Here is a 26,992-nt window from a genome sequence, read left to right as displayed (position 1 = left end):
AGGCCATGCCGAGCCCTCCCCAGTCACAGAGTGATGGTTCAGAGGGTGGCCTTGCCCTTGGGCACTCTTCACCCTGTGCCTTGGAAAGGTGACCCCTCTCTCCGACTCAGAGAGGTGCCATCATGCTCAAAGTGTCACAGCGGATTTTACAAGGGCAGCGATGGCCTTAGAACCTTCCTGGGGCCTTGGTTACTGTGCCCTCCTGTCCCAAAAGCTGACCGTGTGGACAAATTGGGCCATGTGTACACTGTGCTGACCACCATGGTACCCGGTCAGGCGGGACAGGCAACACGGAAGGCTGCCTCCCTCATTAACAAGCTGGGGTCATATTTGGAAGCATTTACTGTTTCTCTCCAAATTACTTAGAGGCTATGGTCCTTCTCCACCCTGGCTGCTCCCATCAGTCCTTCTCTTTTGCTTCATAAGGGTTATTCCAGAAGCCTAAAGGAGATTTACCAAAAAAGCAACTTTCTGGATCTTGAACTTTAGGACTATTTTGAGATTCTGAATCTTGAATTAATGAGCATAAAAAATTTAAGCCCTAAAGGACTTCTGCTAAAAACCCAGCATGGGAATACTGATTGCCAGCGGTGGGGAAGGGGACAGGAGCTATTTAGCGGGAAGAGTTTCAATCTTGCAGAATGGAAACCCGACCAGGAGCAGGAACCACCCTGCCAATATACCAAACACATCTGAACCGAACGCTTAAAAATGGAGAGACAGTAAATTGTATGTTGTATTTCACCACAATTTTAAAAGTAAAGCCTATTAAATTTAAAAAAAGGAAGTCTGATTATAAATAATATATGTGCAAGAACATTCATCAGTCCAGTCAGCATTTTTTTGCAACAAAAGTAAGCAGGTCTATTCAATTTTGAGAAGAACCACTGGACTGCAGAGAACAGAGTTACAGTCAGATGGTCCAGAGATGGATCCCCGTACCTACCAGCCCACCCACAACCCAGAGAGCTTCAAGGCAATGTAAGAAAATAGGATTCCCTCATGGCCCCCTGGAGTCCAGGGTACACAAGCTCTACCAAGTTCTCACACACATTGCTTATGGCACCCCCACCAAGTGGAAGCAAGGGATGCACAGGCAGAGTCCCTGCACTAACAGGTGCAGCAGATCTCCCCGATGCACCAACCCACCACCCACCAGAACTTACCATATCCATGGAGACTAATGGTTTCCAAAGCCCCTGTCATTCTCTGGCCACCAGAGCAACCTCAAGCAATTCCAATGGAAGTTGCTGGATCAATACCTCGGCTCCCTCGTCCTTAAACTCCAAGGCATGTTCTACCCTGTCTCCCAACAGGAACAAGCCCAGCTGCCCCTGGATGCTCCCTACCTTGGTTCCTCCTTTCCCATCTCTATTCTTAACTCCTTTCTAACTACTTCCTGGGATCATCTGCCAAATAAAATTGTGCACCCTCAATCCTTATCTTGGGGTCTGCCTCTGGAAGGGGCAACCATAGAATTTATCATCCAGACCAGGACACCTTGGAAAATTTAAAGCATCGTGTTCCATAACTACACCAGGGCAACCGTCAGGACCACCCCAGGAAAACCAGGATGTACCGCCATCCCAACCCAGTGTGAAAGAAAAAAAATGACTGACGTCTGGCATGTGCCAAGAGATGTGGAAGATGTCAGGCAGGTGGCAGGGGACAGAAGAAATCCAACTGTCTCCCCAGCATCCCCGGGCCAAAGCCCTTGGAATTTAAACATGATCTTATGGAGAATTATCTGAGATGACATGTCCTCTGCTCAGCAAAATTGGGAGGTGGGGAGAATGAAGACAGTCAGTAACCTCTTTTGTAGAGAAAGCACGCGAATGGCACATTCTGGGTCCTGACTCAAGGCAATGGGAATCGTCTCCCCTCCAGTCTGTTGTCACGACTGCGGGAGGCGATGGGCTGAGGGGAGGGTGGGAGTGGATTTGGAGCATGGCACTCCCTCCCTGCCTCCCGCTCCAGGTCCTCCTGCACACACCAGCTCTGCATTTATCATTTTATTAAAAGCAGTTGCCTTGAGCCCCGCCCTTCGGGGGGACCCAAGAGGCAATCAGTGAGTTATAAGTTAACCATGGCAGGGCACCATCCCGGGAGCCCTGCCAACTGGATGCTGGCCCTGGACAGTCCATCTAGACTCTTCGCCCACTGGGACCTGTCACAGCCGTGGGACTGCTTCCTGCTCATCCTGGGCTCAGAGCCTGGAGTTTCTCCTCTCTCTCTGCCAGTGCATCAGGCTCAGCAGTATTCAGAATAATCTTCCTCTACATAGTTGGAAGGGAACCAGCCAACCTGGAAAGAGATGAGGAATCCATCAGAGCAGCCTCTGCATATTCTCCGATGGCTCCGCAGCACACTAGGCAGGCTCCCTCCTGCCTCGGGGCCTTTGAACCTGATGTTCCTTCTACCCCAGAAAATCCATCATTCAAATATACACAAGGATGATGACCTCCCTTATCTTCTAAAAGTCCCTGCTCATGTCACCTTATCAGTAAAGCCTTCCTGATCACCCTATTCAACCTTGCAAGTCCTATGGCCCCCAAATCCTACCCTTCTCCTGCTTTCCAGTTGTCCACACACTTATCATCTTCCAACTGATTACATATTTTACTTATTTACAGGCCTGATCTTGAAACCCCCTCCTCCAAGTACATAAGCTCTACCCAGGCAGAGGATTTTATCTGGATCCCAAGAGCCTATAATAGCTCCTGGCACACAATTCATTCTTGATAAATGTTTGTTGGATGGAGGAATGGTAGAAGTATGGATGGGTGGATAAATGCTTGGGTAGGAATGGATGAATGGATATGTGCAGGCATAGACAAAGATGGGTGGATGGATGGATGGGTGGGTGGGTGGATGGATGGATGGATGAACAGATAGGTGAATGGGTGGGTGGATAGGTGGATGGGTGGATGGGTGGGTGGATAGGTGGGTGGGTGGATGGATGGATGGATGAACAGATAAGTGAATGGGTGGGTGGATAGACGGATGGGTGGATGGGTGGGTGGATGGATGGATGGATGGATGGATGAACAGATAGGTGAATGGGTGGGTGGATAGATGGATGGGTGGATGGGTGGGTGGATAGGTGGATGGGTGGGTGGGAGGATGGATAGGTGGATGAGTGGGTGGGAGGATGGATAGGTGGATAGGTGGGTGGGAGGATGGATAGGTGGATGGGTGGGTGGGAAGATGGATAGGTGAATGGGTGGGTGGATAGGTGGATAGATGGATAGGTGGATGGGTGGGTGGGAGGATGGATAGGCGAATGGGTGGGTGAATGGAAAGAGGCATAAACGGAAATGAATGGATGCATGAAAGATGGGAGACGTGTGGATGCACAGATGAATCCCGTACATCCCAGACCTTCCTAAACACTCTGAAAGATGCTTCCAAATCCTAATTTCCTCCACTGCTCACTAAGTTTCTCTCCAAAGTTCTTAACCAACCTGTTCCTCTGAGCAATTATCCAGATCAGCTGATTTTTTCGCGTTGGTTTCCCCCAGTGGAACACAAGCTCTGCCCAGGATCCCTGTCCTCATTCAACAAATACTTTGAGCAACCATTCAAGCAAGGAGGGCTTCTGGAGGCTGAGGCTCCACCAGCGCACGAAGCCAGGAGGCTCTGTGCCTATGTGGAACAAACACTCGAAATGGCAGAAGCGAATGGACTGCAGAGCCGTGAGGGCCACGCTGCTCCTAACGGTCTGAATTCAAGCAGGCAAGAGAGCCCAGTGGTTGTGGCACCTCTGCCTCTTCACACCTCCTTTATTGAACATTGCTGTGTGCTAGGCACTGCTCCAGGCACCAGTGATACTGCTCTGAGCAGGGCAGACACAGACCCTTGCCTTCGTGTCCCCGAAGCATGCCACTCTCTCTCCTCACCCCAGGGCCTTTGTATGTGCTGGTCCCTTGCCTGTACAACCCCACTGATGACCTTTTCTCTTAGCTGCCTTCATTTATTCCTCCCAATCAGCTGGCCTCTCAGAGGCCACCTGATCTGCTCCTAGGGCAGGTTAGGGTTCTCTCAGGATTCATGTCCCAGCCTGCATCACCCCATCTCAATCCCGATCACTCAGTGTCCCTGCTTGGTTATAGGTTCATATGTTTAGCTTGCATCCTCCTTCTAGACTGTGGGTTTTACGAGGACACTGATTTTACAATGCTTATTTTTGTCTCCTTAGCACCTAGTAGGTGCTCAGTACATAAATGTAGTTTGCATAAATGAACCGAGTCTACGTCCTTTCCAACCAGGAAAGACTTCCATGTGATCCCCAGCCCACCTCCTCCACTCCTCAGCTCCAGTGCTGTGTCCCGTGGCCAGGTCACCCCACAGCCAGACCCCAGGCCCCACCCTGGTCACCCACACCCACATGTCCCTCACCCGGCCGTAGATCTCCCCTCTCCACCAGCCTTGCTGCCCCTTTTTGTTGAGGATCTTGATGATGTCACCCTCCTTAAGGGACAGCTCCGATCGGTCCCGGGCACAGAAGTCATAGCGGGCTTTGGCTGTGCCAAAGTACTTGGTGCTTCCTGCTGTGGGTAAAGAGCAGAGTGGGTGAGGGCTGGGCACGGGTACCCACCCACCGTGGGGGCAGAGGAGCGAGGAGACGCTCTCAGGAGGAAAACTCCACGCTCCTTTGGGCAGGGTGCGGGATGTCCTCTACTCTGAAGGGACACCAGCATTCCAGCACCATCCCCCACGGAGCAGCAGCCAAGTTAGCAAGGAAAACCACGCATTGACATTTTTTGGTGAGTTTTATAGACCATCAGCTCTCTGCGTCTGCAGGTCCTGCATCTGTGAACCGCACACATGTTGAGAATATTCCAGAAGAAAGAATGGCCATCAAGCTGAATGTGGGCAGACTTCCCTCTTGTCCTTATGCCCAAGTGGTATGGCATGCTGAGCATCACGTAGGATTTACTCTGTATCAGGAACTAGAAGCCACCTAGAGGTGATCTGAGTGTACAGGAGCATGCAGGTTGTATGCAAATACTACACCATTTGATAAGAGGGGCCTGAGCGCTGGTGGACTCCAATATCCATGGGAGGCCCTGAAGCAATCCCCCATTGGTACCCAGGGTGACTGCAGTCCAGGAAAATAGACAAGAAAAAAATGACCAAATTCCATCCTAGGGTCAGCCACAGTGGCACAGGCCTGTTATCCCAGTGGCTCAGAAGGCTAAGGCAGGAGGATCACAAGTTCAAGGCCAGCCTCACCTACTTAGTGAGGCTCTAAGCAATCTAGCAGGACCCTGTAACAAAATAAAAAGGGCTAGGGATGTGGCTCAGTGGGTAAAGCACCCCTGGGCTCAATCTCCAGTACAAAAAAAAAAAAAAAAAAAAAAAAAAAGTCATTCTAGGCTATTAATTTGAATTACCTTAAGGTGGGTCATGGTAAACTCTTCATAGTATAATGTTAAGTGAAAACTTAACATATAAAATTAATCTGTAATTTTTATTTCATTGCAGGGGATTGAACCTGGGGCCTTGAGCTCTACTACTGAGCTATACCTGCAGCCCAATTTGTAGCATTTCACAGACTGAAAATGGATATATACACACATTCGCACACCAGGACAAACATGATATGTATGTGGACGTAAATATAGACAAAGATACAGAAAGGTAGGCAAACTAGGGTAAATAACATGCTGACAGACGGAAACATTTGACTGGGTGACGAACATAGAGGCAATTCATGTCCTGAAGTACTGGTGTGATGGTGATGTTGCTTTTTCAAGAATACAACATTTTAACAATGATTGATTGATAAATCCATCCTTTAAGAATGTCTGGACATATAAGAATTCAGAAACTATTCTACCCCCATATATTTGTCTGAAAAATACACTGCAGGATGCACTCCAGCAAGATGAAATGTGAACCTGAATCAGAATTTCAAAAATAAACTTGGAAAACAAATAACAGATGGAGTCTAAATAATTCTCAATGCTGTATCTGTGAAATTAAGTGCAGTTGTTGGGAACAGACTCCTGAAGTACATATCCTAATTATCTAAACATGTAACAAACTGTATCTAACAATTCCTCATAATTTCAACAAACCCGGTAGGTGAGATGCAAAGGGAAGGGAAGTTCAGAGGACACCAGTGGGTTTGTCTTATGGGGGAGACGATCACAGATGCTAATTCTTCCCTGATAGTGATTTTTTGAACTTAGCCTTAAAAGGTGCAGGTGGAGTCCCCTTCTGGTTCCGGCTATGCTCATGTAATCCCACCTCACCTTCCATACTAGCAAAGGAACATGCAGATCACTCCGGGGGAGGGACAGGCAGGGCAGGAAGGAGTTCTGTTGTCACACAGGAATGGCCCATCGCGTGCCCTTGGACTCTCGCCCTCCACCACCCAGGACCTCCTACCTGCCGGCCTGCTGACAGCTCTCCTCTCGGGCTCCTTGTAGGGGAACTGCAGGGTGGTGTCCAGCGACTTGAAGCAGTCCTTCAGGGAGTTCTGCTGGTAGAACTCCACCAGCTCCTGCAATGGGAGGGGCCGGCTGCCCAGGCTGCCCGGGCTGGCCAGCCCACCAGGAGCAGATCCGGGGTCCCACTCTGAACTCCCTGGTAGGTGACTCCTTGGATTCTCCCCACAATGGGGAGCTCCTCCCTCTGGTGGGCAGCCAAGACCATGTTATGGAGAAGAGACCACCCAGCCTAAGATCAGGTCTCCTAACGGCAAACTACCTCACTTCGTGCTAAAGAGACCGACTCTCCAGCTCACCAAGTTCAGTCTCTCCAGTGGCGCCCTCATCTTTACAATTAATGATGGTGGTAACTGCTGTTACCACCTATGTTAGCACCTATGTGCTAGCCAGGGCGCACACCACACCTCTGCAGGATCTCCTAAGGATCCTAAGTGGTGAATGGTTCATGATTCTCCCACTTTGTAAATGGAGAGACTCAGTCACAGAGACTGAGAAGGCAAGTTCTCTGTCCACAGTCCCACCGCCTAGAGGAGAAGATCCTAGGTTCAAAGCCGGGGCGGGAGATGAGGGGCAGGAGAGTGGGTAACCCTGAGCCCGCCTCTGAGATAAGACCTCAGGCCTGAGTTCAAGCCCTAGCTCTGCCACTCCTGCCCCTCTCCCCAAACGTTCAGGCTGATTCTAGTCACGAGGAAACACTCAGGCAAGTCAAGACTGAAGGATGTTCTGCAAGACAAACGGTCTGTGCTTTGGAGTTCTGGATTCAGAAAAATGCCAATGTCACAAAAGATTAAGAAGAAAAAAAACACACTGAGGAACTGTTACAAACTAAAGACTAAAGAGAGGAGAACCAAATGCCATGTGTGATACCCAATCAGATTCGGGGGACAGATAGGGCTATCCCAAGAGGCAACAGAGTACTAATGAGTAAATCCACATGAAAGGGTCACAGGTCTTCCTTACACTACTCCAATGCCTCTTCTGCAATTTTTGAGAAGTAAAAAAGGAGGGGAAATGTTCCAAAATTAAAAGTTTAGGGGAGAGGCTGGGATTATACCTCAGTTGGTAGAGTGTTTGCCTGGCATGCACAAGGCCCTGGGTTCAATCCCCAGCACAAGCAAGCCAGCCAGCAAGAAAGAAAGAAAGAAAGAAAGAAAGAAAGAAAGGAAGGAAGGAAGGAAGGAAGGAAGGAAGGAAGGAAGGAAGGAAGGAAGAAAGGAAGGAAAAGAAAAGTTTAGGGGAGAAAAAAAAATGTATGGAATGAATTAACCTTCTAGGGAATTGAGGATTCCTTTGAGGGTTGGGTAAAATCTAAGATGCTCCCTTTCAAAAAAAAAAAAAAAAAGCAGATATGTGCAAAATTCTGGATTTTCCTTCAGACCATGGGTCGGACCCATGTTCCTTAGACCAACAGGCTTAAAATTCTTAAAAGAAATTATCAAAATTACAAAGCACCGAACAGAAGCAAAAACACTCAAAGGCATTTGAACTCTCAGCAGAATGGTCACAGCAAAGGAGACAGAGCTACACCTGGATGTCAGGCAGAGGTGGCCTCTGCTAATTTGTGACTGGAGATGAAGGACTAAACTTCAGATTCACCCATGAGTGATGTGGGAACTCGAGGAGAGTTCGAGGATTGACTGGAGCCCTAGCTATAACATACCGGGCACTAATAAATGCCCTCTAAATGCTTATCATCATCACCGTCGTCGTCACTGGTCATTAACAGTAAGTCCGCGGCCAACAGCTCCTAGCGTCCTCGAAAGGCCATTCTGGCTACGGAAGACGGGCTCCAGGATGGAGGAGCAGGGAGGGGGGGGCCCCGTTCTGGGAGGCGGGGCCCGAGCGTAGATTTGCTCTTACCACAAGGCCCCGGAAAGCCTTCTTCTCTGTGATCCGGTACAGTCCTTCAGACGTCATGATTTTAATGTGCTTGACCTCGACATTATACCTGGAACCACGGAGAGAGGACCAAGCATGAGGCCCTGGAGTTGGAACCAGGCATGTGCCCGCCATCCCTCAGCCACAGTGGGTACCCCCAACAGCGGAATAAGCAATTGGCTCCTTCAGGGAAGGGTGACCCTCGTCCCCCAAAATCAGAAACTGCCCCAATAGAATCCCTGCCCTTGGGCCTTTATTGCTCCAAGCCTTCAACACTTCCTCATGTTCAAGAGGAACCATCTTCCCTGACTCACAGAATGGTTGAGAAGTCAAGAAGAACTTAGAAAGATAGCAGTGTTCCTGAATATGGGGGAAGAATCTCCACTTCTGCCAACATGGAAGACCATAAATAGAAAGGATATGGAAGAAGAGAAGCGTTTCTGACAGTAAGGCAAACCACAGAATAGAAGAAAATATGGAAGGAGACTCCCACTCCTGCCAATATGGCGACCTACTACAAATTCCCAGGGGGTGGAGATGCTGGGCTCTCAAAAAGGTAAGGGAAACCCCCAGAGGCCAAAAGTAAAGATGAAACTAAAATCTGAGCCGTAAGAATGAACGCCACCCTAACAGGTTTGCTGATCTTGGTAAGCAAGGAGCTTGTCTTGGTGATTGTGTTGAAATACGAGTCGAGTTACTGGGCCCATGTGAGGGGGACAGCTGGTACTGTGGCCTGCTCATCCTCCACAACACTGGACTGTCCAGAGAACTCTACCTCAGGACAAAGGGTAGGTCAGAGAAACGCCACCTGTCAATGAAAGCAGGTGGTAAGAAGGCTTACCTATCTCAGACCCAAAGGGGAAAAGAAATTCCCTCTTGAGGTATGCCCTCGTAAGTTCTGGGCTTGACTGTAAACCACCTGTGTAGACTGGGAAGCTACAAAATTAACCTAAACATTACCTAAAAAAAGAAATTAGCCTATTGTTGGTCCCAAAAAAAGCAAATACAAAACCTCTGGAGACCCACACAGAATAAGAGTCCCAGAGGTGAAGCCCCCACTTAAGATCATGACACAGTGGTGGGAATGTCAATTGGCATTGTCCTCATGGAGAATGGTATGGAGGTTGCTTAAAAGAATAAAAATAGAGCTATCCTGTGACCCGGCCATCCCACCACTGGTCATATATCCAAAGGAAACAAAATCAGCCTGCAGGAGACACTCGCACACCCATGTTTTCTGCAGCACTGTTCATGACAGCCAAGGTGTGGAATCAGCAGAGGTATCCACCGATGGAGAGAGGATGAAGAAGATACGGCCTCCGCACACGTGGAATGTTACTCCACCATTCAAAAGAACGGAGCCCTGTCCTTCGCGACAACATGGATAAACTGGAGGACATCATGTTAAGTGAAATAAGCCAGACAGAAAGGCAGCCACATGTTCTTACCCATGCGTAGAAGCTGAAAAAGTTGGTCTCAAAGAAGAGAACAGAGCAGTGGTAACTGGAGGCTGAGAGGGGAGGACAGGGGCTGGAGGAGGTGGGGTGCCGGGTCCCCAGTATGACTGGGTGGAAGGAGTAAGTTCTGCAGCCCAGCAGGGCCAACTGGTTGACAACAAACAGCCTTTTGCGTCTCCACAGAAATCAATTCTCTTTCTCATGAATTATCCATGAGTTAAAAAGAAAGAGAAAGGTAAAAGCCCCCAGGATCCAGCAGGAGCTCAGCCAAAGGTGGCTGTCATTACGGTACATTTTTATAAAGGAAAGACCAGGTGTTCTTTCTGGGCACCTGTGGGGTTCAGGTCACGGGGGAGAAGGGCCAGGGAGGGAGGAATTACTTAATGCTGATGGCAAATTCTGCCGCGTCCTTCACCCTCTGCCGCACCAGGAAGGTCCCGTCCGAGCGGTTGGCGAGGATGTTCTCTGCCCCGGCACGCTCCATGGGGCCGGCGTACCTGCAGAGACACACCAGGAGAGAGGGCCACACGCTGGCACCACATTAGCGTACTGAGGCTGCTCCCCCAGCCACCTGCTGTATGAAGTGGGCGTGGCGAGTCTAGCAGGCCTTAAACACATGGTAAGACCATGGGGGTTCTGGTGAGCCCAGAGGTGGGCACTGGCCAACGGGCTTGTGCAAGTCACCCAAGGTTTGACACGCAGGTTGCAGGGGGTTGACACACAGGTTGCAGGGGACAGCTCAGTATCTTGGGTCCAGCTGGGTCTCTGAAATTGGGCCATTACTGGCATTGTACCAAATGCCCCACTGGATGGTCATCATCCTGGTGACCAGGACAGAAGTAGGGTAAAGAGACTGAGGCACTCACCTCAGGTGTGAAAATCCCAGTCACAGAGACATAATAATAAAATAGTATTTTAATGCAACATTTTTTTTTTTTATGGGTGCTGGGGATAGAACCCAGGGCCTTGTGCTTACAAGGCAAGCACTCTACCGACTGAGCTATCTCCCCAGTCTCTTAATGCAACATTTTAAAAATTGAAATAAAATAAGCATTAGCCAAAAGAAAGTAATGAAGTGCTAACACATGCTCCGTCACACATGCACCTTGAGACGTCACACTGTCTCACGCACGTGACTCCACAGACAGGAAATGTCCAGAACAGGGATGCCTCAGGGACAGGAAGTGGCTCCCGGGTGCCAGGGGAGTGGGAGGATGGGGGTGACTGACAGCGGACCTGGGGTTCCTTCTGGGGTGTGCGGCGACACACCCCTGTGAGTACGTTAAATAACACTGACTAGACGTGCCGCATGGACCTGTTTATGTGACTTGAGCGTGCAAAGCGGGTAACGTGGATTAGTTATGTGGAACACTCAATTTTATATAACTTATAATAGGAATATCAGTGTACATGTAGCATTAAATAATAGCATTTAAATGTCCATGTGCACTATAAACAATAAATGTTCATTCCTATGGAGTGTATAATTTATAAGATAAGCAACAAAATATAAATATACTATTGAATAAATATACTATGTATTAAAATATATGGTCTGTAATATGCTACAGATATAAATGTGCAATATAAATAATACTAATTGTTTATAACAATGTAAATATCTTGCATGTAATATGTGATAAATATATCATTAAGTGATATGAATGTAAAATACTACATAAATATAATCATATATGTAATTGTATATGATATATAATAATTCAAATATAAGATACATAATAATATGACACAAAGGTAATATAAGATATGTAATAATATGAGATAAGGGTAAATATGCAATATAAAAAATAAATGTTGATTACACATAATTGCAATTATATGTAATATATAACAATGTAACCAGGTAATATTTAAATAGCTAATTTTATGTTTTGTAGATTTCATCTCAGTTCTTTTTTTAAAAATGAGTGCAAAATAAATCCAAGATGAATAAAACAGACTGTAGGGACAGCTGTTGCTTGGACGTCTGTCCCAGTGATCTTGAATCCTGTGTTTTCAATTTTCATATTTTTTTCACTGCAAATTTTTGCCTTGTTTTTGGTTTTTTAAACGTTGCCTTAGCCTATTAGGCATCTTGATCTCGGGGACTTTTAGCGCTGCACTTGACTTGTGCAGCCCGGGACCAGGACAGCCCGGGTAGACTTGCCCTGGTCCCCGCCGGCTGCGCTGGGTGACTCCAGACAGGCTGGAATTACACTGGGGGGCTCGCTCTGCCCTGGGGGAGACCTGTGCTGCGCTGGGTCCCAAATTCCTCTTTTGAACAGGGGGACATTCCACAGAGGGACGTTGTGACAAGTGGCAGCAATGGATGTGACCGCTGCACTGCAGAGACTCGGGGAAGGCTGAGGGCTGGCACTCACTGCTGGGACCCCCAAGAGACGCGAGCCTTGGGTGCGAATCCCACCCCTCATCACTTGCTCCGCATGCAACACTGGATAAATCACTTCCCATCGGAGCTTCCTTTGCAACGAAGGATTCCTCCTCAGCCACAAGGGGAGTGAGAGTCGCCTGGGTTTCATGGGGATTTTTACGGGAATTAAATGCGCTCATTAAAGCGCTGGCACACGCTCATAAAAATACCACCACCCTGCACAGGCCTGCCGCCGGCCACGTGCTGTCCTGGGAGAGAAGTCCTGCCCCCAGAGTCAGGCAAAAGACCCAGACCTCAGAGTTCAGGGCCACCCACGGTCAGAGGTGCCCACATGGGGATGTTCGCCTGGGAAGGACAGTGTGGTGACAACCCAGCTAAGCCCTGGTCAAGTGCCTAGGGCTGGCCAGGCCAGGACCAAGCACTGGATAGGAGTTTAAGGAGTTCAACGCTGTGGAGCGGATCCCGTGGGAAGCTGTGTTCCAAAGAGGGAAAGGGCAGTGCAGAGGCTTTACAGCTGGCAGCACAGGGCCCTGCTGAACCCAGGTGAGCAGGAGCCGGAAGCCACACCTGCTCGACGACATTCAACAGGTGCTCAAGATAAAAACAGAATCGAAGGGAAGGAGGCCGTGTTGCCCTCAGCAGCAGCACGGTCCTCACCCGACTGTCCTCCTGCCACCAACTCCAAGGGCAGGAGCTTCCTTTGTTTGCCACCACCCCCACCAAGGAGCCCTCATCCCAGGGCTGGACTCTGAGGTCAACCACCAGGGTTCAGAGGACAAAGGGCTGATTGGTCTGGGGGCCCCTCCCGTGCCAGCCAGTGCCCTGCTCCAGAAGCCCCTTGCTGAAAGTGAGGATGCGGTCCTACTCACCAGAGATGGACAGACAGGTCCTGAGGAGGGCCCTGGAACAGAGACAGACACCCATCAGGGCCGCAGCCCAGCCTGGCCGCGCACTTGGTTCACTGCCCACTCATGCACGAGCGCTCACTGAGAAGCACTGTGCCGGCCACGGTGCCATCCACAGGCTCCAGGCCTGCAGGGGGGCAGGGAGCTGCCCCCCGCCCAGGCAGGCGGGGCCCTCCTCCCACGTTCACCGTGGCCCCCAAGCTGAGAATGGCTTCCACCTGTTTCAATGATTGGCAGAAACCAAAGGAAGGTTTCCTGGCCTGTGAGGATTATGTCAAATTCACAGGTCAGTGTCCACAATTAAATGTCATAAAAAATACGTTCATGCCTGTTTGTTTACAGATTATTTTTATGGCTGTTTGCGAGCCGAGGAGTCCCGAGAGACAGCAGTGGTCCCAGAGTGGAGACGCCGGCTCTCCGGCTCTTCACCGAAAGCGCATGCCGACCCGACGCTTGATCTAAACAAGCCCCAGAGTGCTCACAGGCACCACCTCGCACCCTTTATCAGAAGAAAGAAAAACCCTAAAGTAGCATGTGCGGGTGAGGATGTGCAAACTGGAGCCCAGTGCCCGGCCGGCGGGCGTGTGGACGGGAGCAGCCCCTGTGGAGAAGAGTCAGGCGGTTCCTCAAAAATCACAAACCGTAATTGCTCCATGGTCCACTGAGCCCACCACTGGGTGTGTGCCCGGAACGGAAGAGATGTGGGCACACGCAGAGTCCCAGGAGCACTGCGCAAGATGGCCAAACTGTGACACAGCCTTAGTGTCCGGCGTGGAGGCCCTGAGCCGTCCACACCCGGGGCTGCTACTCAGCCTTCAAAGGGAAGGAAGTTCTGACACCCAAACATGGGTGACCCTGCATTCACTGAAAGGAGGCGGTCACTGCGGGACCCACTCACAGGAGGCCCCTGAAGTCGTCAGATCCAGAGACAGAAAATAGCATGTTGGGTGCCAGGGGCCAGGAGGGGACGGGGGTCAGTGCTGAACAGGATGAGAAAGTTCTGGGGGTGGACGGCAGTGCAAATGCACTCAACGGACACCACAGGACCATTGGCAGCGGCCACTTAGAGATGACTAAGTAGATAAACCTCAGGTGACGTGTGTTTTACCACCTTTAAAAATTATAATTAAAAGAAGGAGGACCCCGTCCCTCCCTGTTGAGTTCTAAATGCTTTTATCACCCCCAGAGGAAACTCAGGCCTGTCACGCACCCCGCGGTGACTGCCAGCTCACTTTCCATGCCCGTGCACTGCCTGTTCCAGAAGGCCAGAGAGTCATGACTGCAGGTGAACGAACACCACTTAACAGTGCATTCGAAAACGGTTGGCTTTGTGTTGACTTTAGGTCGTGCCAAGTTCACCTCGATTGTTTAAAAAGGGAAACAGAAAGAGATGTTCTGTGCACAGGGATAAGGGAAGACCCCCAGCTGAGTCAGGGTGGGGGGATTGGGCTGAGGACGGGGCACACACTGAGCCCTGGAGCCTCCGTAGTGAAGTGCGGATGTCCAGGCAGACAAGGGTCATGTGAGCGGGCAGCAGCAGAGGCTGGGGACCCGATGGAATGCAGAATGGCAACTTGCCGAATCTACCCTGGAGGCCCTGGAAACTCACTGTGTGATTTGACAGTGGAGAAATCACAGGACCAAAAATCTCTATGTGACATTTTTGGGAAAACTGGCAAAATTTAAACACACACTATGCACTAAATCAGATTATAATATTCATTTTTTTTAATCACGCTATGGCCCCATACAGGAAGGGTCTTGCTCTTATCAAGTACTTAGGGTAAATGGAAAATAAATCCACAAACTTACTTTCAACTGTTTCAGGAAAAATAAAGAACACATATGTAGACTGGCACCCGGGAGCCCCTGAGATCACACGTGAACAAGGGGCTCCCATTGAGACTGTGAAGTGGGAAGGGGGCTCATTTACTGCGACTAAGGGAGGAAGGGGTGTCTGAGGTTGGGGGAGAGTAGCAGGGGTTCACAGTGACTGTAAAGAGTGAGCAGAGAAGAGCTAGGAGGCCAGGCGGACAGGCCTGTCCATCCAGAGTGGACAGTGGGTCTTCAGGACTCGATTCAGTCCCTCCAAGGGAAGCCAGGACTACCCCGCCTTCTGGACCCCTACCACTGCCCCTGCCGCACACCTTGGGAAGGAGAGCCCCCAGACATTAAGGATCCAGGAGGAAGAGGCCATCACCATTCCAGGCTGGCCCCACTCTGAGGTCAGCTGACGGAGCTGCAAAGCCATGAGGAATGACCCACCCGCAGGCCCCTCCCTGGCCCCCGCCTCATCCCGTCCAGCCTTAGGTACTCACGTGGACAAAGGGCTTCACCCTGCTACAGGGAAACCAGCCGACTTCATTGGTAGCTGTGTTCCTGCCCTAAAAAGCCAGGAGACAAAGACATAGACAGAGTTCATTGGCGTGTGTGTATGTCCACCTCTCTGCCCAATGGCCACTCTGCTTTCCTGTCTCTCTCTGGAAGACCAGGAAGGTACCAACCGGTACCAACTTCTGGCCAGCTCAGAGGACCACACCCAGAAATCCCTGTGGACGTCACCACCCGCCAGGCACCATCTCAGAGTCCTGGGACATGGCCCTGCTCCCCAAGGCCACCTGCACCTTGACCTCCCACTTGAGCCCCACCCCCACGCCAGGGCCTCAGCCATACCTCCCACCAGTTCTGCTCAGCCTCCGCCTTCGTGAGCTCCACGATGTCTCCAGGGCTGAGGCGGAGGAAAGGCCCGAAGGCCCCGGGAGGCGGGGGAAGCCCGTAGTACTCCTGAAACACCTCCATCTTGGGCAGGCCTGGGGGGCAGGAAGGGGTGGCACCAGGTGGTGCCAGTCAGGGACCTCCAGAGCGGTCTCGCCACCCACCAAAAGCGGGTAGGAGTGCAAGGCCCCGCAGAGCCCCAGGGGGCGAGGACTGAGCCGCTGGAATGTCTGCAGGTTCTCACGGCTCCACTTTGAAAGTGGCTACTACGCAGCACGTCAACAGCCACACGTCGAAAGCTAACCACACGCCCACCTGGGACCTGGCAATGCCACTCTAACGTGCACCCGAGAGAAACAAAAACCTGACCCTGGAAAGCCAGGAGCAAGATGAACATAGCAGCTTTATTCGCTATGACCCAAAACTGGCAACAAACCACGTCTTTAATAGGATGGACAAATAGATTGGGACACAGTCATATAATGGAATACTACACAGCAATGGAAAAGCATGAGCTACTGCTACCAGCAACCACATCAATGAATCTCAGTGGCTTTGTGTTGAATAGAAGAACCAGATGCAAAAAGACAAACATACACAAAACCATCCATGGCTCTGTTCATAGGAAATCCAACGGCAGGAAAAATTAATCAGCCATGACAGAGGTTAGACTCCTCTGGGAGACACATGGGAAATGACTAGCAGTACTGTGTGATAAAACATTCTGCGGTGATGAAATGTTCACAATGTGCACATCTGACATGGTAGCCACCAGCCACAGGGGACAGTGGCTGAAATGCTAGCGTGAGTGAACAGAGGGATCAAGGCTGTGTAATGGCGACTCATTTTATTTCATACTGGACAGTACCTTTCTGGAGCAAGGAAAATGTTCTAAACCTTGATCTGATGGCTGACTGCATGGTCACAAATTCACTGAGCCATACACTCAAGATTTGTTCCCTCTGTGCCCCTGACAACATGTGTGTTCTGTCCTGGTACAAAGCACCCAGGCACCGAGGCGCGGCTCAGTGGTGAGCGCTTGCCTGGCATGCAGGAGCCCCAATACAGAAGAGAGAAAGAAAGAAGTCTTCACCCCGTCTTGTAGAGGTGAAACATCAGAGGTGAGCCCGGCCAGCTAAGGCTACAGCACGGGGGAAAGAAGTCAATAAGAGGATGGAAGAAAAGAAGGATTTTTGTTTCATTTTGGCTTGAACCCAGGGGTGCTTCCCCACTGAGCCACATCCTAGTCCTCTTTTACATTTTATTTAGAAACAGGGTCTCACTGAGTTTCTTAGGACCTCGCTAAGTTGCTGAGGCTGGCTTTGAACTCACATCCTCCTGCCTCAGCCTCCACAGCTGCTGGAATTACAGGCACGCGCCTCTAGAAAGAGGATCTTAATCAACATTGCCGAGTTCCAGGAATCCCCGTCAGGGCAGCTGAGCCGAGCCAGGAAGGAAATCGAGGTGTTACTACTGAAATGGCCTTGGGTTTCTCAGGCTGGAACTCGCGGGTCGCAGCGTTAAAGCCAGGCATGATGAGCATTCCGTGTTTATCAAGACCGGTGCCTGGTCCACAGCCCTGGAGCAGGGGACAGTTCTCCTGCCGCCCCCGCGCCCCTGCCCCTGCCCGCTCACCAAGTTCGTTCCTTCTTTTGTCCTGAGCCCTTCGATGCAGCTTATCCTGGAAGGAGAGGTGGAGAAAGCCAGCATGGCCAGCCTGGGGGCTCTGCAGCCCATCGCCGTCCCCCCGGCGAAGGACAGTGCCCACTGCTGGGGTCTCCTGGGTGCTGGCCGCCTGTGGTTTCCCCATGCACAGAAGGAGCAGGCGGGGGTGGGGCGGGGTCTCACCTTCCTCACAGTTCCAGCAAAGTCTACGGGAGGGGAAAGAGACAGTCAGGGTGGGGCTCCCCACAGAGAAGCCCGCCCACCACCCCCGCTCCCTCCCGTGGGTACCTTGCCCATGTCGGCCACACGGAGGAACCCTCCCCAGACACTCCTTGTGCGCAGGTGCCCGGCACCGATTGCAGCGGTAACCCTGGTAGAAGGTGCCTCTGGAACACAGGGGGAGACGAAGGAGAGTCGGTGGTGTGGACGGGCACCCCAACCCTGCTGCCCAGGGTGCGCGTCCTCACCAGAGGCAGCATGACGGGTCAAGGCAGGGTCTCCCGGGGGGGACTCCAGAGAGGAAGGGCTGGCCAGCCCAGGACCCAGGGCCCCTCCCAGCACCCACCTGAGCAGCATCTGGCAGGCTTTGCAGGAGGTGGTCTCCTCAAAGGAGAACATCTGGAAGTCATGCCCATTGGCGGTGGCGTTCTCTGGGTAGATGTTGGAGCTGAAAGGAGAAAATACAAGCAGAGAGGACCCACACATCATCCCTCCGCAGGCTGAACAGCGTTCCGAGTGTGGACGGACCGCCCGGGGTTTATCTGGTCATCAGCAGGTGGATTTCCACCTCCTGCCTGGGCTGAATACTGTTGCTGGGAGCGTGTGCAGAGACAGGGAGCAGACCAGTGGTCGCCAGGGGCTGGGAGAGAGGGGGATGAAGTGTGAGGTATGGGCATGGGGTCCTCACTGGGGGTGGGGAAAAGTTTGCAGTAAAGAGGGGACATTGCAAGGCGCTGTGAATGCACTAAATGCCACCCATCTCTATGCTATGAAAATGGTGAGGTTGTTATATGAGTTGCATCTCAAGAGGAGGAGAGGAGGAGGGAGATGATGGTAAGGGAGAGGGAAAGGAGGAGAAGGGGGGAGGAGGGAAAGAAAAAGGGAAAGGAGGAGGAGAAAGGAGGGAGAGGAGAGATTTCAAGCTGGTGGCTGAGGCTTGCCCAAAATCTTGGCATTCCAAGGTTGCACACAACCTGGAGCCATTCCTCCCACTTTCCAGATGAGGAAACTGAAGTTCAGAGTGGTCCATGGCACGTCGGGGCAGAGCAGGGATTAGAGAACAGTGCTGCCACCCAGCCCTGCATGCACAAGATGGAGTCCTCTGAGGGCAGAGGGAGGGGAAGGGGCCTCACATGGCCATCTCAAACTGCTCCATCCACTTCCTCTTCAGTTCTCGAGTCTTGAAGAACAGCTCATAGCCCTGGGCACCTTGGTCCTCGATCAGGAGAAACATGTGGCTCCACTGCAGAGAAGCAGAGCTCGGAATGAAGGCACCCACTCCCCACAGAGCTGGGGCCAGCTCCCAGGGTCCCCTCCCCTACAGGGACAGAGGTCAGGGCAACAACTGTCTCTGCCCCTAGTGCCATGCCCGGTGCCCTCATCAGGAGCTGCCTGGGAGGTCCAAATACACACGCACACACACAAGCCTCACACACAGCGCGCAAGATGACATTTATGCATCAGTGAGTTCCAGAGCATGTGCTGGGTGTCTGCTGGGAGACAGGCCCGTGCTGAGGAGCTGGAGACACAGCAGTGAGCAGGACCTGCCCCTGGGCTCCAGCCTGGAGAGAGACAGACCCACAAACCGGCAAGTTCAAGACAGCAATCGGCGCCCATGAGGGAGACTGGGAACTCAGACACACAGAGGCAGCCTCGGGAGGGGGGCCTTTCAGGAGGAGGGATGGAGGGACAGGGAAAGAAAGAGGGCTAGACAACCAAGAGGCAGAGCAGGCTCGGCTCAAGGCCATGGCCACCGACGCCACCCTGACCAGCAAAGTCCGGAGACAGCCCCTACAGCACCCAGGGCCATCACTGGCCCCTCTGGCACTTTCTTTGTGGAATGATTCGCTGTCTTCTCAAGCTTCTTACAAGAACGTAAGCACCACAGGAGAAGGGATCACATCTGCTGTTTTCAGTTTTAGCCCTAGAAGCTAGAGGAATGGCCAGGATATACAGTAGGTGCTCAGTAGATCGATGGACGCCAGTTCTGTGCACTCCAGCAAACGTGTGCGCACGTGTCAGTGTTCCAAAGGCCAAGTGGAGAGCCAGAGCCGCCCCTTGCTTGCACCCGGGGACAAGAAGGCCCCCCGTTCTGGCGTCAGAGCCCCACCTTCTTGTTTTCTCGGTCTCCAGAAGAGTCATCCCGAACCTGGAAGCTGTGCAGGTTCACAAAGACCTTGAGATCGTAAGAGTCCCCCCGGCGCTTACAGATGAGCAGAGCTTTGTCCAGCAGAAACGCGTACCTGCAAGTCACGGGTCAAGTGCTCCGGTCTGACTCCGCCCAACCGTTCCCACCTCCTTGCTGGCCTCAACCTCCTGCCCCTCTGGGACTCTGTCCCTTCTCCTCGGTCCATTTGGCCGTGCCCTCCGTTGCCCTGACCTCACTCACTTGATCCACATTAGCCCAGGCACCTGTCAGTCTTGGCTCCACCTACTCGGCCCATCTAGGCTCCACTCTGGTTGCGCGACCCCACCCATCTTTCTTCCTAGAAATCAGACCCCATCCCCATTCCTACCCAGACTCGTCCCCAAATCCATGAGAACATCAACCGCAAATCTGTCTAGGAATCTGGCCTCCCTCGCGTCTAGGCTGGTTCCACCCACTTGCCTTATCAAGAGGCCCGGCCCCGCCCCCTGCCCAGGCCTCACCCCAGAGCCAAGCTGGCTCCACCCACCTGTCCGTCTTGGTGCGCCTTTCCGCCGAAGTGATCTTGAGCTCCCCATCGATCTTGGGCCGGCCATAGTTGGCCAGAGACTGGCCCTACACAGCACGCAGAGGGTCTAGCCAGTGACAACCAAAAAGGGAACCAGACCCCTTCCCATGTGACCACACCCCTGGCCCTCCCGCTCCACCCCCTCACCAGGTTCTCGATGGACAGCTGGAAGTTGGTGATCTGCCGTAGGGTCTCGTTATCCCTCTTGACCTCGTTCACGCACTGCGCCAGGTCCTGGAGTGGGGCAGGGAAGAGCGTGGCCTTACACTCACACAGTCCTTAACCCGCCCGAGACAGACAGCAGCCCGCAACAGGAGGCTTACCGGGGGCACCCACGGCATGTGCCCCACTTCCACCTCACCCACTCACCCGCATGGCGTCCAGGGCCAGCCGCAGGTTCTCCTTCTCCATTGCCTCCTGCGTGTGCTTCACCAGCTCCTGTGAGGACCAGGGTCGGACTTCAGCTGGAGAGCCCAGGAGGTCCTTCATCCTGCTCCCCCTGGAGGCTGGGGCACAGCCCGAATGACCCAGCCCAGCGGGTCCTGGAGCCCCAGGCCAGGGATGCCGCCCCACCTCCCACCGACAGGCTGAGCTCGCCAGCCCTGGCCTAGAGCACCCCACTTGTGCCCAGCACCTGGAGAAGCAGGTGGTACTTGAGCACGCGCTGCATGGGCACCATCAGCAGGTCCCGCAGGGTGAACCTGCCATTGTTAGCTCGCTGAGAACATTCCTGGGGAGCAGAGAACACAGGTGTTGAGGAAGTCACGGAGGCCAGTGGCCAGGACCAGCCCGAAGCAGAGGACTGCAGGCGGACAGACGTGAGCGAGCACACAGGCACCTCTCCGCCCCAGAGCTGCCTGCGTTTCTCCAGCAAGGGACCACCAAGAAGGGAGCAGTCGTGCATCCCATGAGGAAAGGAAGGGCCGTCCCAAGGCTGGCCAACGCTGCTGGGCTGGAGGCCAGGCACGCTGCCCGCTGAAGGGGCTGCAGGGCCCCATCCTCATCGTCCCGATCCTCTCTGAGTTTCCACTAGACACACAGATCCGCTCTGGGGCTCGGCTCAGGGTCAGGGTGAAGCTCAGCCCCCACATGGGGCCTAATCAGTGTTAGGGCCCATTCAGGGCTGTCATTCAGCCTGGGGGCAATGTGCAGGCCAGAGTCAGGACTTGAGCTGAGGCTGGGTTCCGTGTGCTGGTCCTTCTGCCCTGCTTCATTTCCTCCACCTGGCTGCCCAGAACATCCCTCCCTCACCCTCTAACAGATCCCCAGCTGGAAAGTGGAGCCATTTCCAGCTCAAACAGGAGGAGAACCCCCAAGAGGCAGCCCAGCCCCCACCTCCAGCTTCATCTGCACATCCTCCCGGGCTGTGGCCACTTGGTCCAGGTGCTTACTGGCAGACTCCACCTGGCTACAGTAGCGGCCATAGACAAGGAACCTACAGGAAGAGGCAGGCCAAAGGGTAAGGGTAGATCCCTAAGCCCCGTTCTCCCCATCCATAAAGTGGGCCTAGCATTAGCACCTACACACAGGGTTAGGGTGACATTAAATAAGATAATGCACAGGAGACTCTTAGCAGAAAGCCTGACATTAGTCTCTGCCCAATGTTCATTTATTTAACGAACACTTACAGAGTGCCTTCTGTGTGCTAATGCTGTGCTAAGCACTTCACGCCTCAATTTATTCAACCCTCCCAAAACCAAGTAAAGTGATTTACAGACAAGGAAGGAGATGCACAGAGGTGAGTAGCTTCCCAGTGCCACATGGCAGAACTGGGAACTGCACCAGAGATGGGAAGCCCCTGGCCTGTGGGCATAAAGCAAGTCTTCGCGTCCAGTGGTCTGATGGTACGCTCTCCCGAAAGCCCCACCCGGCCGGGCAGGACCCCCAGGCTCTGATCTGGCCAGCTGGGTCTTACCTCTCCTTGTATTTGATGAAGACTTGGTAGAGGGTGGGTGCTCCAGAGCTGGCCAGGGCCTCCTTCATCTCCTTTAGAAAGTGGGTGTGCACACGGAGCAGGTCCTACTTGGAGGAAGGGGCGAGGGCTGGGCTCAGAGCCTGGGGCCCAGGGGTGGGGCATGGAAGGGTCATCCACCCACCCTGGTTGTTCAACTTCCAACTCCCATCCTCCAGGGTCAGGTGATGCCCGCAGATGATCCCTGAGGAACAGAGGCCCAAGAGGGTCGGGGATCCACTGGCTCACCTCGATGTTGACGAAGATGTTCTCCATGTCCTGGGGTGTGAGGAACCGCTGTAAGGGTTTCATGAAGTGCTACGGAGCAGGGAGAGAAGGATGCCAGGGAGGATGAGGCCCTTCCCTCCAGTCGGCCCCAGGGAGACAGAGATGTGCAGAGGAGAGAGACAAGGAAGCCATGAGGAAGGGAGACACAGAGAGGGGGCCGTCCACACGGAAGCTTACACCTTAAAGTTCAGGGCGGAATTATTCATCATGGCCCCAAAGTGGAAACAACCCAAATGCCATCCATCCAGGACCGCACAGGTGAAATAGGTAAGAAGGTTATTCTATGAAAGGCCCCAGGCTCCTACACCCTCGGCAGTGTGGACGGACCTGTGGACAGTGAGCTCAGTGACAGAAGCAAGATGCAAAGGGCCACCTAGCAGGTGACTCCCCTAAAAGGCACATCAAGAGCAATCAGCTCCACAAAGGCAGGACGCGGACCTGTGACTGCCGGCGCCTGGGGAAGGTGGGGGTGACTTTCTTGTGGGGATGATGAAGGTGTTCTGCAGCCCTGTGCTTAGAGCGGAAAACGCTGCCCCGCGGCTGTAGGGACGCAGCACCGGGAAGTTCACTGGTCACGCAGAGGAAGGACAGACCACAGAGACAGACAGACAGCAGCAGCAGGGCCAGCGCGGAAAGCCCCATGCAGGGCCGAAAGGAGACAGGTGGAGAAAGCCACCTGAGGAAGCAGGCCACCGGAGAACCGAGCGAGCGTCAAGAGGACACAGACAGGTCACAGGAGGAACGGCAGAGAGACCCAGGGATGCAAAGCACCGGGGACAGGGGAGCGCTCCGCGCCGGAGAGGCGGACAGGGTTGCGCGCCCCGGCGCCCCACCTGCTGGATGGAGCCCAGAGTGTCCGTGTACTTCTCCTCCGTCTGCTGGATCTCCCGCAGGCAGCAGCACCGCTTGTCGTACTCCGTCATCTTGGGCTGCGGGCGGGGAGGACGCGGTGTTAGGACCCGGCCGCCCCGCCAGCGCCGCCCGCCGCTGCCCGCCGCCAGCTGCCCACCACACCGGCATGAACACGGGCTCCGAGCGCATGAGGTCCTCATAGATCTCGTCGCCCTCGGCCTCCTCGTTCTCCACGCAGTCATACAGGTCCTCATCCTCCTCCGCAGTGTCGCTGGGGGACTCGGAGTCAGGCAGGGCCACCGCAGCCCCCAAATCAGGGACCCTCAGACCCCTTTGATCAAAGCTGTGGCCACTCAGACACCCCAACCCAGGGCTGCGTCCTCCCAACCTAGGCCAGGACCGTGACCCTCAGACCCCCAGGGCAGGTTTGTGTCCCCTGAGACCCCAGGGCAGGGCCATGTCCCTCAGGCGCCCCCCCCACACACACACACAGGTAGCCTTACTCCCATGGGGACCTGGTACTCACTCAATCTGGTCAGACAGGCCACTGTAGATGTCCTCGTCACCCACATTGTCCTCCTCAGTGGGGAAGGGCCTGGGGAGCAGAAGGTGTGAGCCAGGGCCCTGGGGCCAGGTGGGAGATGGCTTCACAGACGGGGAGGACTGGGGCCCGCCAAGTGTCCCATACGGTTACTCACATGATCCCCTTGTTCTGGGCTATTGGAGTCCAAGACAGAGCAGAAAGGGTGTAGATGACCTGTGACAAAGACCGTGGCTACTGAAGAGCCCCTTCCCACACCCCTGCCAGAGCACAGCCTCAGCCTCCAAGTGCTGAGGCTAGACCTGGAGTCTCCTGGGACTTTAGGTACCCAGCTCACCTTTCCAAAATCCTGCACATCGAAGAGGTCGAAGGCCTCAAAGAGCTCACTCCTCTTGAGGCCAAATTTCTCACAGCAGGTGGACAGGAAGGTTCGGATGTTCTTAAGGCACAGGAACTGTGGGGAGAGAAATGGGGGCGGGTGAAGGGCAAGGAGAAGCTGACCCTGGGCAGCCTGGCTTGGGGACCTCCGCAGAGGGAAAAAGGAAGGTGCGAGTGCCCTCCCACAAAATCATGCTGCCTTCTGAGAAAGATCAAGCCATACCTGAAGCCATCTAGCCTCCTGTCCCCGCACCCGAAATTAATCACTAACAAGTAAACAAAGTGTAGCATATCCATGTAACAGGACTGTTCAGCCATCAAAATAAATGACATGTTGGCATGCTAAAGTGTGGGTGAACCCTGCCACAGTCACGGCCAGGTCAGGTATTGGATGATTCCATAGGTATGAGATTCCCCTGAACTCTCTTTCTTGAGCCAACACAGTCTTTGCCTCATTCAAGCTAGTTTGTTGGGTTGCTGTGACTGGCATCTGAAAGGTATTGACTAAAGCAGCAGTCAGGCACACGTGACATCGCTCGGGCTTTCACACACCTGGCTCTGGTGGGAGAAAAGGAAAGCGCTCCTCAGGTCCTCAGATTCTAAAGCGTGTAACCAACCTCCGGTCCACCAGCCTCCGCTGACATGCAGCCTCGGCCTCTCCCTCACCCCCAACACTACCCACGAGTCAGTGGGGACCGGGAGTCTGACACGTTTTCATAAGAAGGTCTGACTAAAATGCACCTTCCAAAGCCCTGTATTATGTGATCCAGCAATAGGAAATGTCCAGAAGAGGGAAGTCCACGCAACGGAGTATTCCTCAACCAGAGAAAGCAGAGAAGTACTGCTTCGTGCTACCACCTGGGTGGATCTCGAAGACGGCTCAGGAAAAGAAGCCAGTCACAAAGCACCACGCCTGTGTGATTCCAGGCACGGGAACCGTCCAGGACAGTTCTGGAGACTGGAAGTGAGAGAACGAGGAGCAGGCAGGCTGGGCTTCTGTGCTAGAGGCTTGGTGTCCCCCAAAGCTCATGTGAAACAATGCAAGAATGTTCAGGGGTGACACGACTAGATTATGAGAGCTGCCACCTAAGCAGTGGATTAACCCACTTGAGTGGGTTACTGGGTGGTTACTGCCAGCAGGCAGGTGCAGCTGGAGGAAGAGGGTCCCTGGAGCGTGCCTTTTGCCCCTGGTGAGTGGAGCGCTCTCTGCTTCCCAGTGGCCCTGTTCTGGACTGCTTCTGCCCTGATGCTCCACCTCACCTCAGCCCAGGGCTCTGAAAGTGGCCAGCGTTGGACTGAACCTCGGAAACCACAAGCCAAAGTTAACTGTTCCTCCTCTCCGTTGTTCTTGTGAGGACTTTTGGTTGCAGCAATGACAAATCTGACTAATACAGGTTCTTCTGGGCCGTGGTCCTGGGTTTGCAGATGGCCACATTTTCCCTGTGTGCACATGCTCATCCCTCTCTCTGTGCCTAGTCTCCTCTTCATATAAGGAAACTATCACGTTGGATTGGAACCCACCTTAATGACCTCATTTTTACTTCGTTACCTCTGTGAAGTATCTATCTCCAAATATGTTCCAAAGTATTAGGCATGAGGACTTCAGTGTATGAATTCCAGTTCAACCCGTAGCACAGGGGAAACTGCATACTAAGCAGAGGGCACAGCCATGCAAAGGCCCTGAGGCAGGACTGAGCCTGTGTGTTGGAGCGGCAAGGAGCAAAAGGAATGAGGATAGACGGAGGGGGCACGGGCATTTGTTATTAAAGAATTAACTGTCATTTAAACCTCTGTGTCTGTTATCATTGGACCTTAACCATCCCAAAGGCCATTATGCTAGGCTTGTTCACCTCAGCCATGGCACTGCTGGTAGGTGGTGGAGCCCTTAGTAGTGGGGTCTTGTAAGAGGAAGTTGGGTCATTGGGGGTGTGCCCTCCAAGGGGATATGGGACCGTGGCCCCTTCCCATCTCTGCTTCCTGCTGCCCTGGGTGAGCAGTTCCCTCTGCCACATGCCACGACATTCAGCCCACCACCAGCCCAAAGCAGTGAACCCGGCCAACCATGGCGACAACCTCAGAAGCTGTGAGCAGAATAAACCTTTCCTCCCTCCCAGCAGACCATCTCAGGGGTCCTCCTCCAGGGCTGGAGGCTGGCCCCTCCACGAGGCCTCCTCCAAACACTATACTGAAAACCACACTCCGCAGCACACTCTGGCATCTTCTGCCTCTGCTGACCCTTACTGTCCACCTCCCAGAAGTGAAATGCAGTCTAAGGAGGTGGAGCCACGGCTTCCTCCCCGGGTGCTGTCCAGCACCTCAGCAGAGCCCTGCCCGTGGTGGACCTGACGCCTGTTAGCCAGGTGAATGGAGGTGGCGGCCTGGGGATCTGCCCTTCTGCAGTCCCCGGGCGAGACAGGCGAGCCTCTCTGTGCTTCACGGATGTCACATGCTTGACTAGGTGAAGGACGGTGGGAATCCTACCGCGAGGCAACTCTCCAGACACCCCTGTCCCTTTTGCTGAAGCTCACGACATTGCAGACTTCTTTATCGTTCTGTCTGTGGTGACGTACGATCCGTGG

General features: G+C 53.2%; 1 protein-coding gene across 2 annotated transcripts in view; it reads right to left on the bottom strand.

Annotated features, from left to right (window-relative positions):
- Window positions 1-1,997: 1,997 nt before the first annotated feature.
- VAV1 (vav guanine nucleotide exchange factor 1) overlaps window positions 1,998-26,992 on the bottom strand; it is a 50,419-nt gene continuing 25,424 nt past the window's right edge. The window contains exons 2-27 of one of the 2 annotated variants that reach the window (XM_079115302.1): window positions 24,373-24,489; window positions 24,193-24,251; window positions 24,021-24,089; window positions 23,657-23,765; window positions 23,476-23,571; window positions 22,604-22,672; window positions 22,319-22,422; window positions 21,739-21,838; window positions 21,038-21,133; window positions 20,773-20,841; window positions 20,551-20,637; window positions 20,365-20,450; window positions 19,800-19,932; window positions 18,823-18,932; window positions 18,036-18,137; window positions 17,759-17,856; window positions 17,654-17,676; window positions 17,441-17,486; window positions 15,764-15,900; window positions 15,409-15,474; window positions 13,055-13,086; window positions 10,174-10,290; window positions 8,319-8,406; window positions 6,397-6,511; window positions 4,399-4,547; window positions 1,998-2,304 (exon numbers count right to left, since the gene is read on the bottom strand). In XM_079115302.1, the coding sequence (XP_078971428.1) occupies window positions 2,251-2,304; window positions 4,399-4,547; window positions 6,397-6,511; window positions 8,319-8,406; window positions 10,174-10,290; window positions 13,055-13,086; window positions 15,409-15,474; window positions 15,764-15,900; window positions 17,441-17,486; window positions 17,654-17,676; window positions 17,759-17,856; window positions 18,036-18,137; window positions 18,823-18,932; window positions 19,800-19,932; window positions 20,365-20,450; window positions 20,551-20,637; window positions 20,773-20,841; window positions 21,038-21,133; window positions 21,739-21,838; window positions 22,319-22,422; window positions 22,604-22,672; window positions 23,476-23,571; window positions 23,657-23,765; window positions 24,021-24,089; window positions 24,193-24,251; window positions 24,373-24,489 (2,331 nt within the window). In that variant the 3' untranslated portion in view covers window positions 1,998-2,250. Of the gene's footprint in view, window positions 2,305-4,398; window positions 4,551-6,396; window positions 6,512-8,318; window positions 8,407-10,173; window positions 10,291-13,054; window positions 13,087-15,408; window positions 15,475-15,763; window positions 15,901-17,440; window positions 17,487-17,653; window positions 17,677-17,758; window positions 17,857-18,035; window positions 18,138-18,822; window positions 18,933-19,799; window positions 19,933-20,364; window positions 20,451-20,550; window positions 20,638-20,772; window positions 20,842-21,037; window positions 21,134-21,738; window positions 21,839-22,318; window positions 22,423-22,603; window positions 22,673-23,475; window positions 23,572-23,656; window positions 23,766-24,020; window positions 24,090-24,192; window positions 24,252-24,372; window positions 24,490-26,992 lie in introns of both variants that reach the window. The other variant, XM_079115301.1, reaches the window with a different exon arrangement.

The sequence above is a fragment of the Sciurus vulgaris genome (genome assembly GCF_902686455.1).
Source record: "Sciurus vulgaris genome assembly, chromosome: 16".
Classification (NCBI taxonomy): domain Eukaryota; kingdom Metazoa; phylum Chordata; class Mammalia; order Rodentia; family Sciuridae; genus Sciurus; species Sciurus vulgaris.
This window is presented reverse-complemented; position numbering and strand designations above follow the sequence as displayed.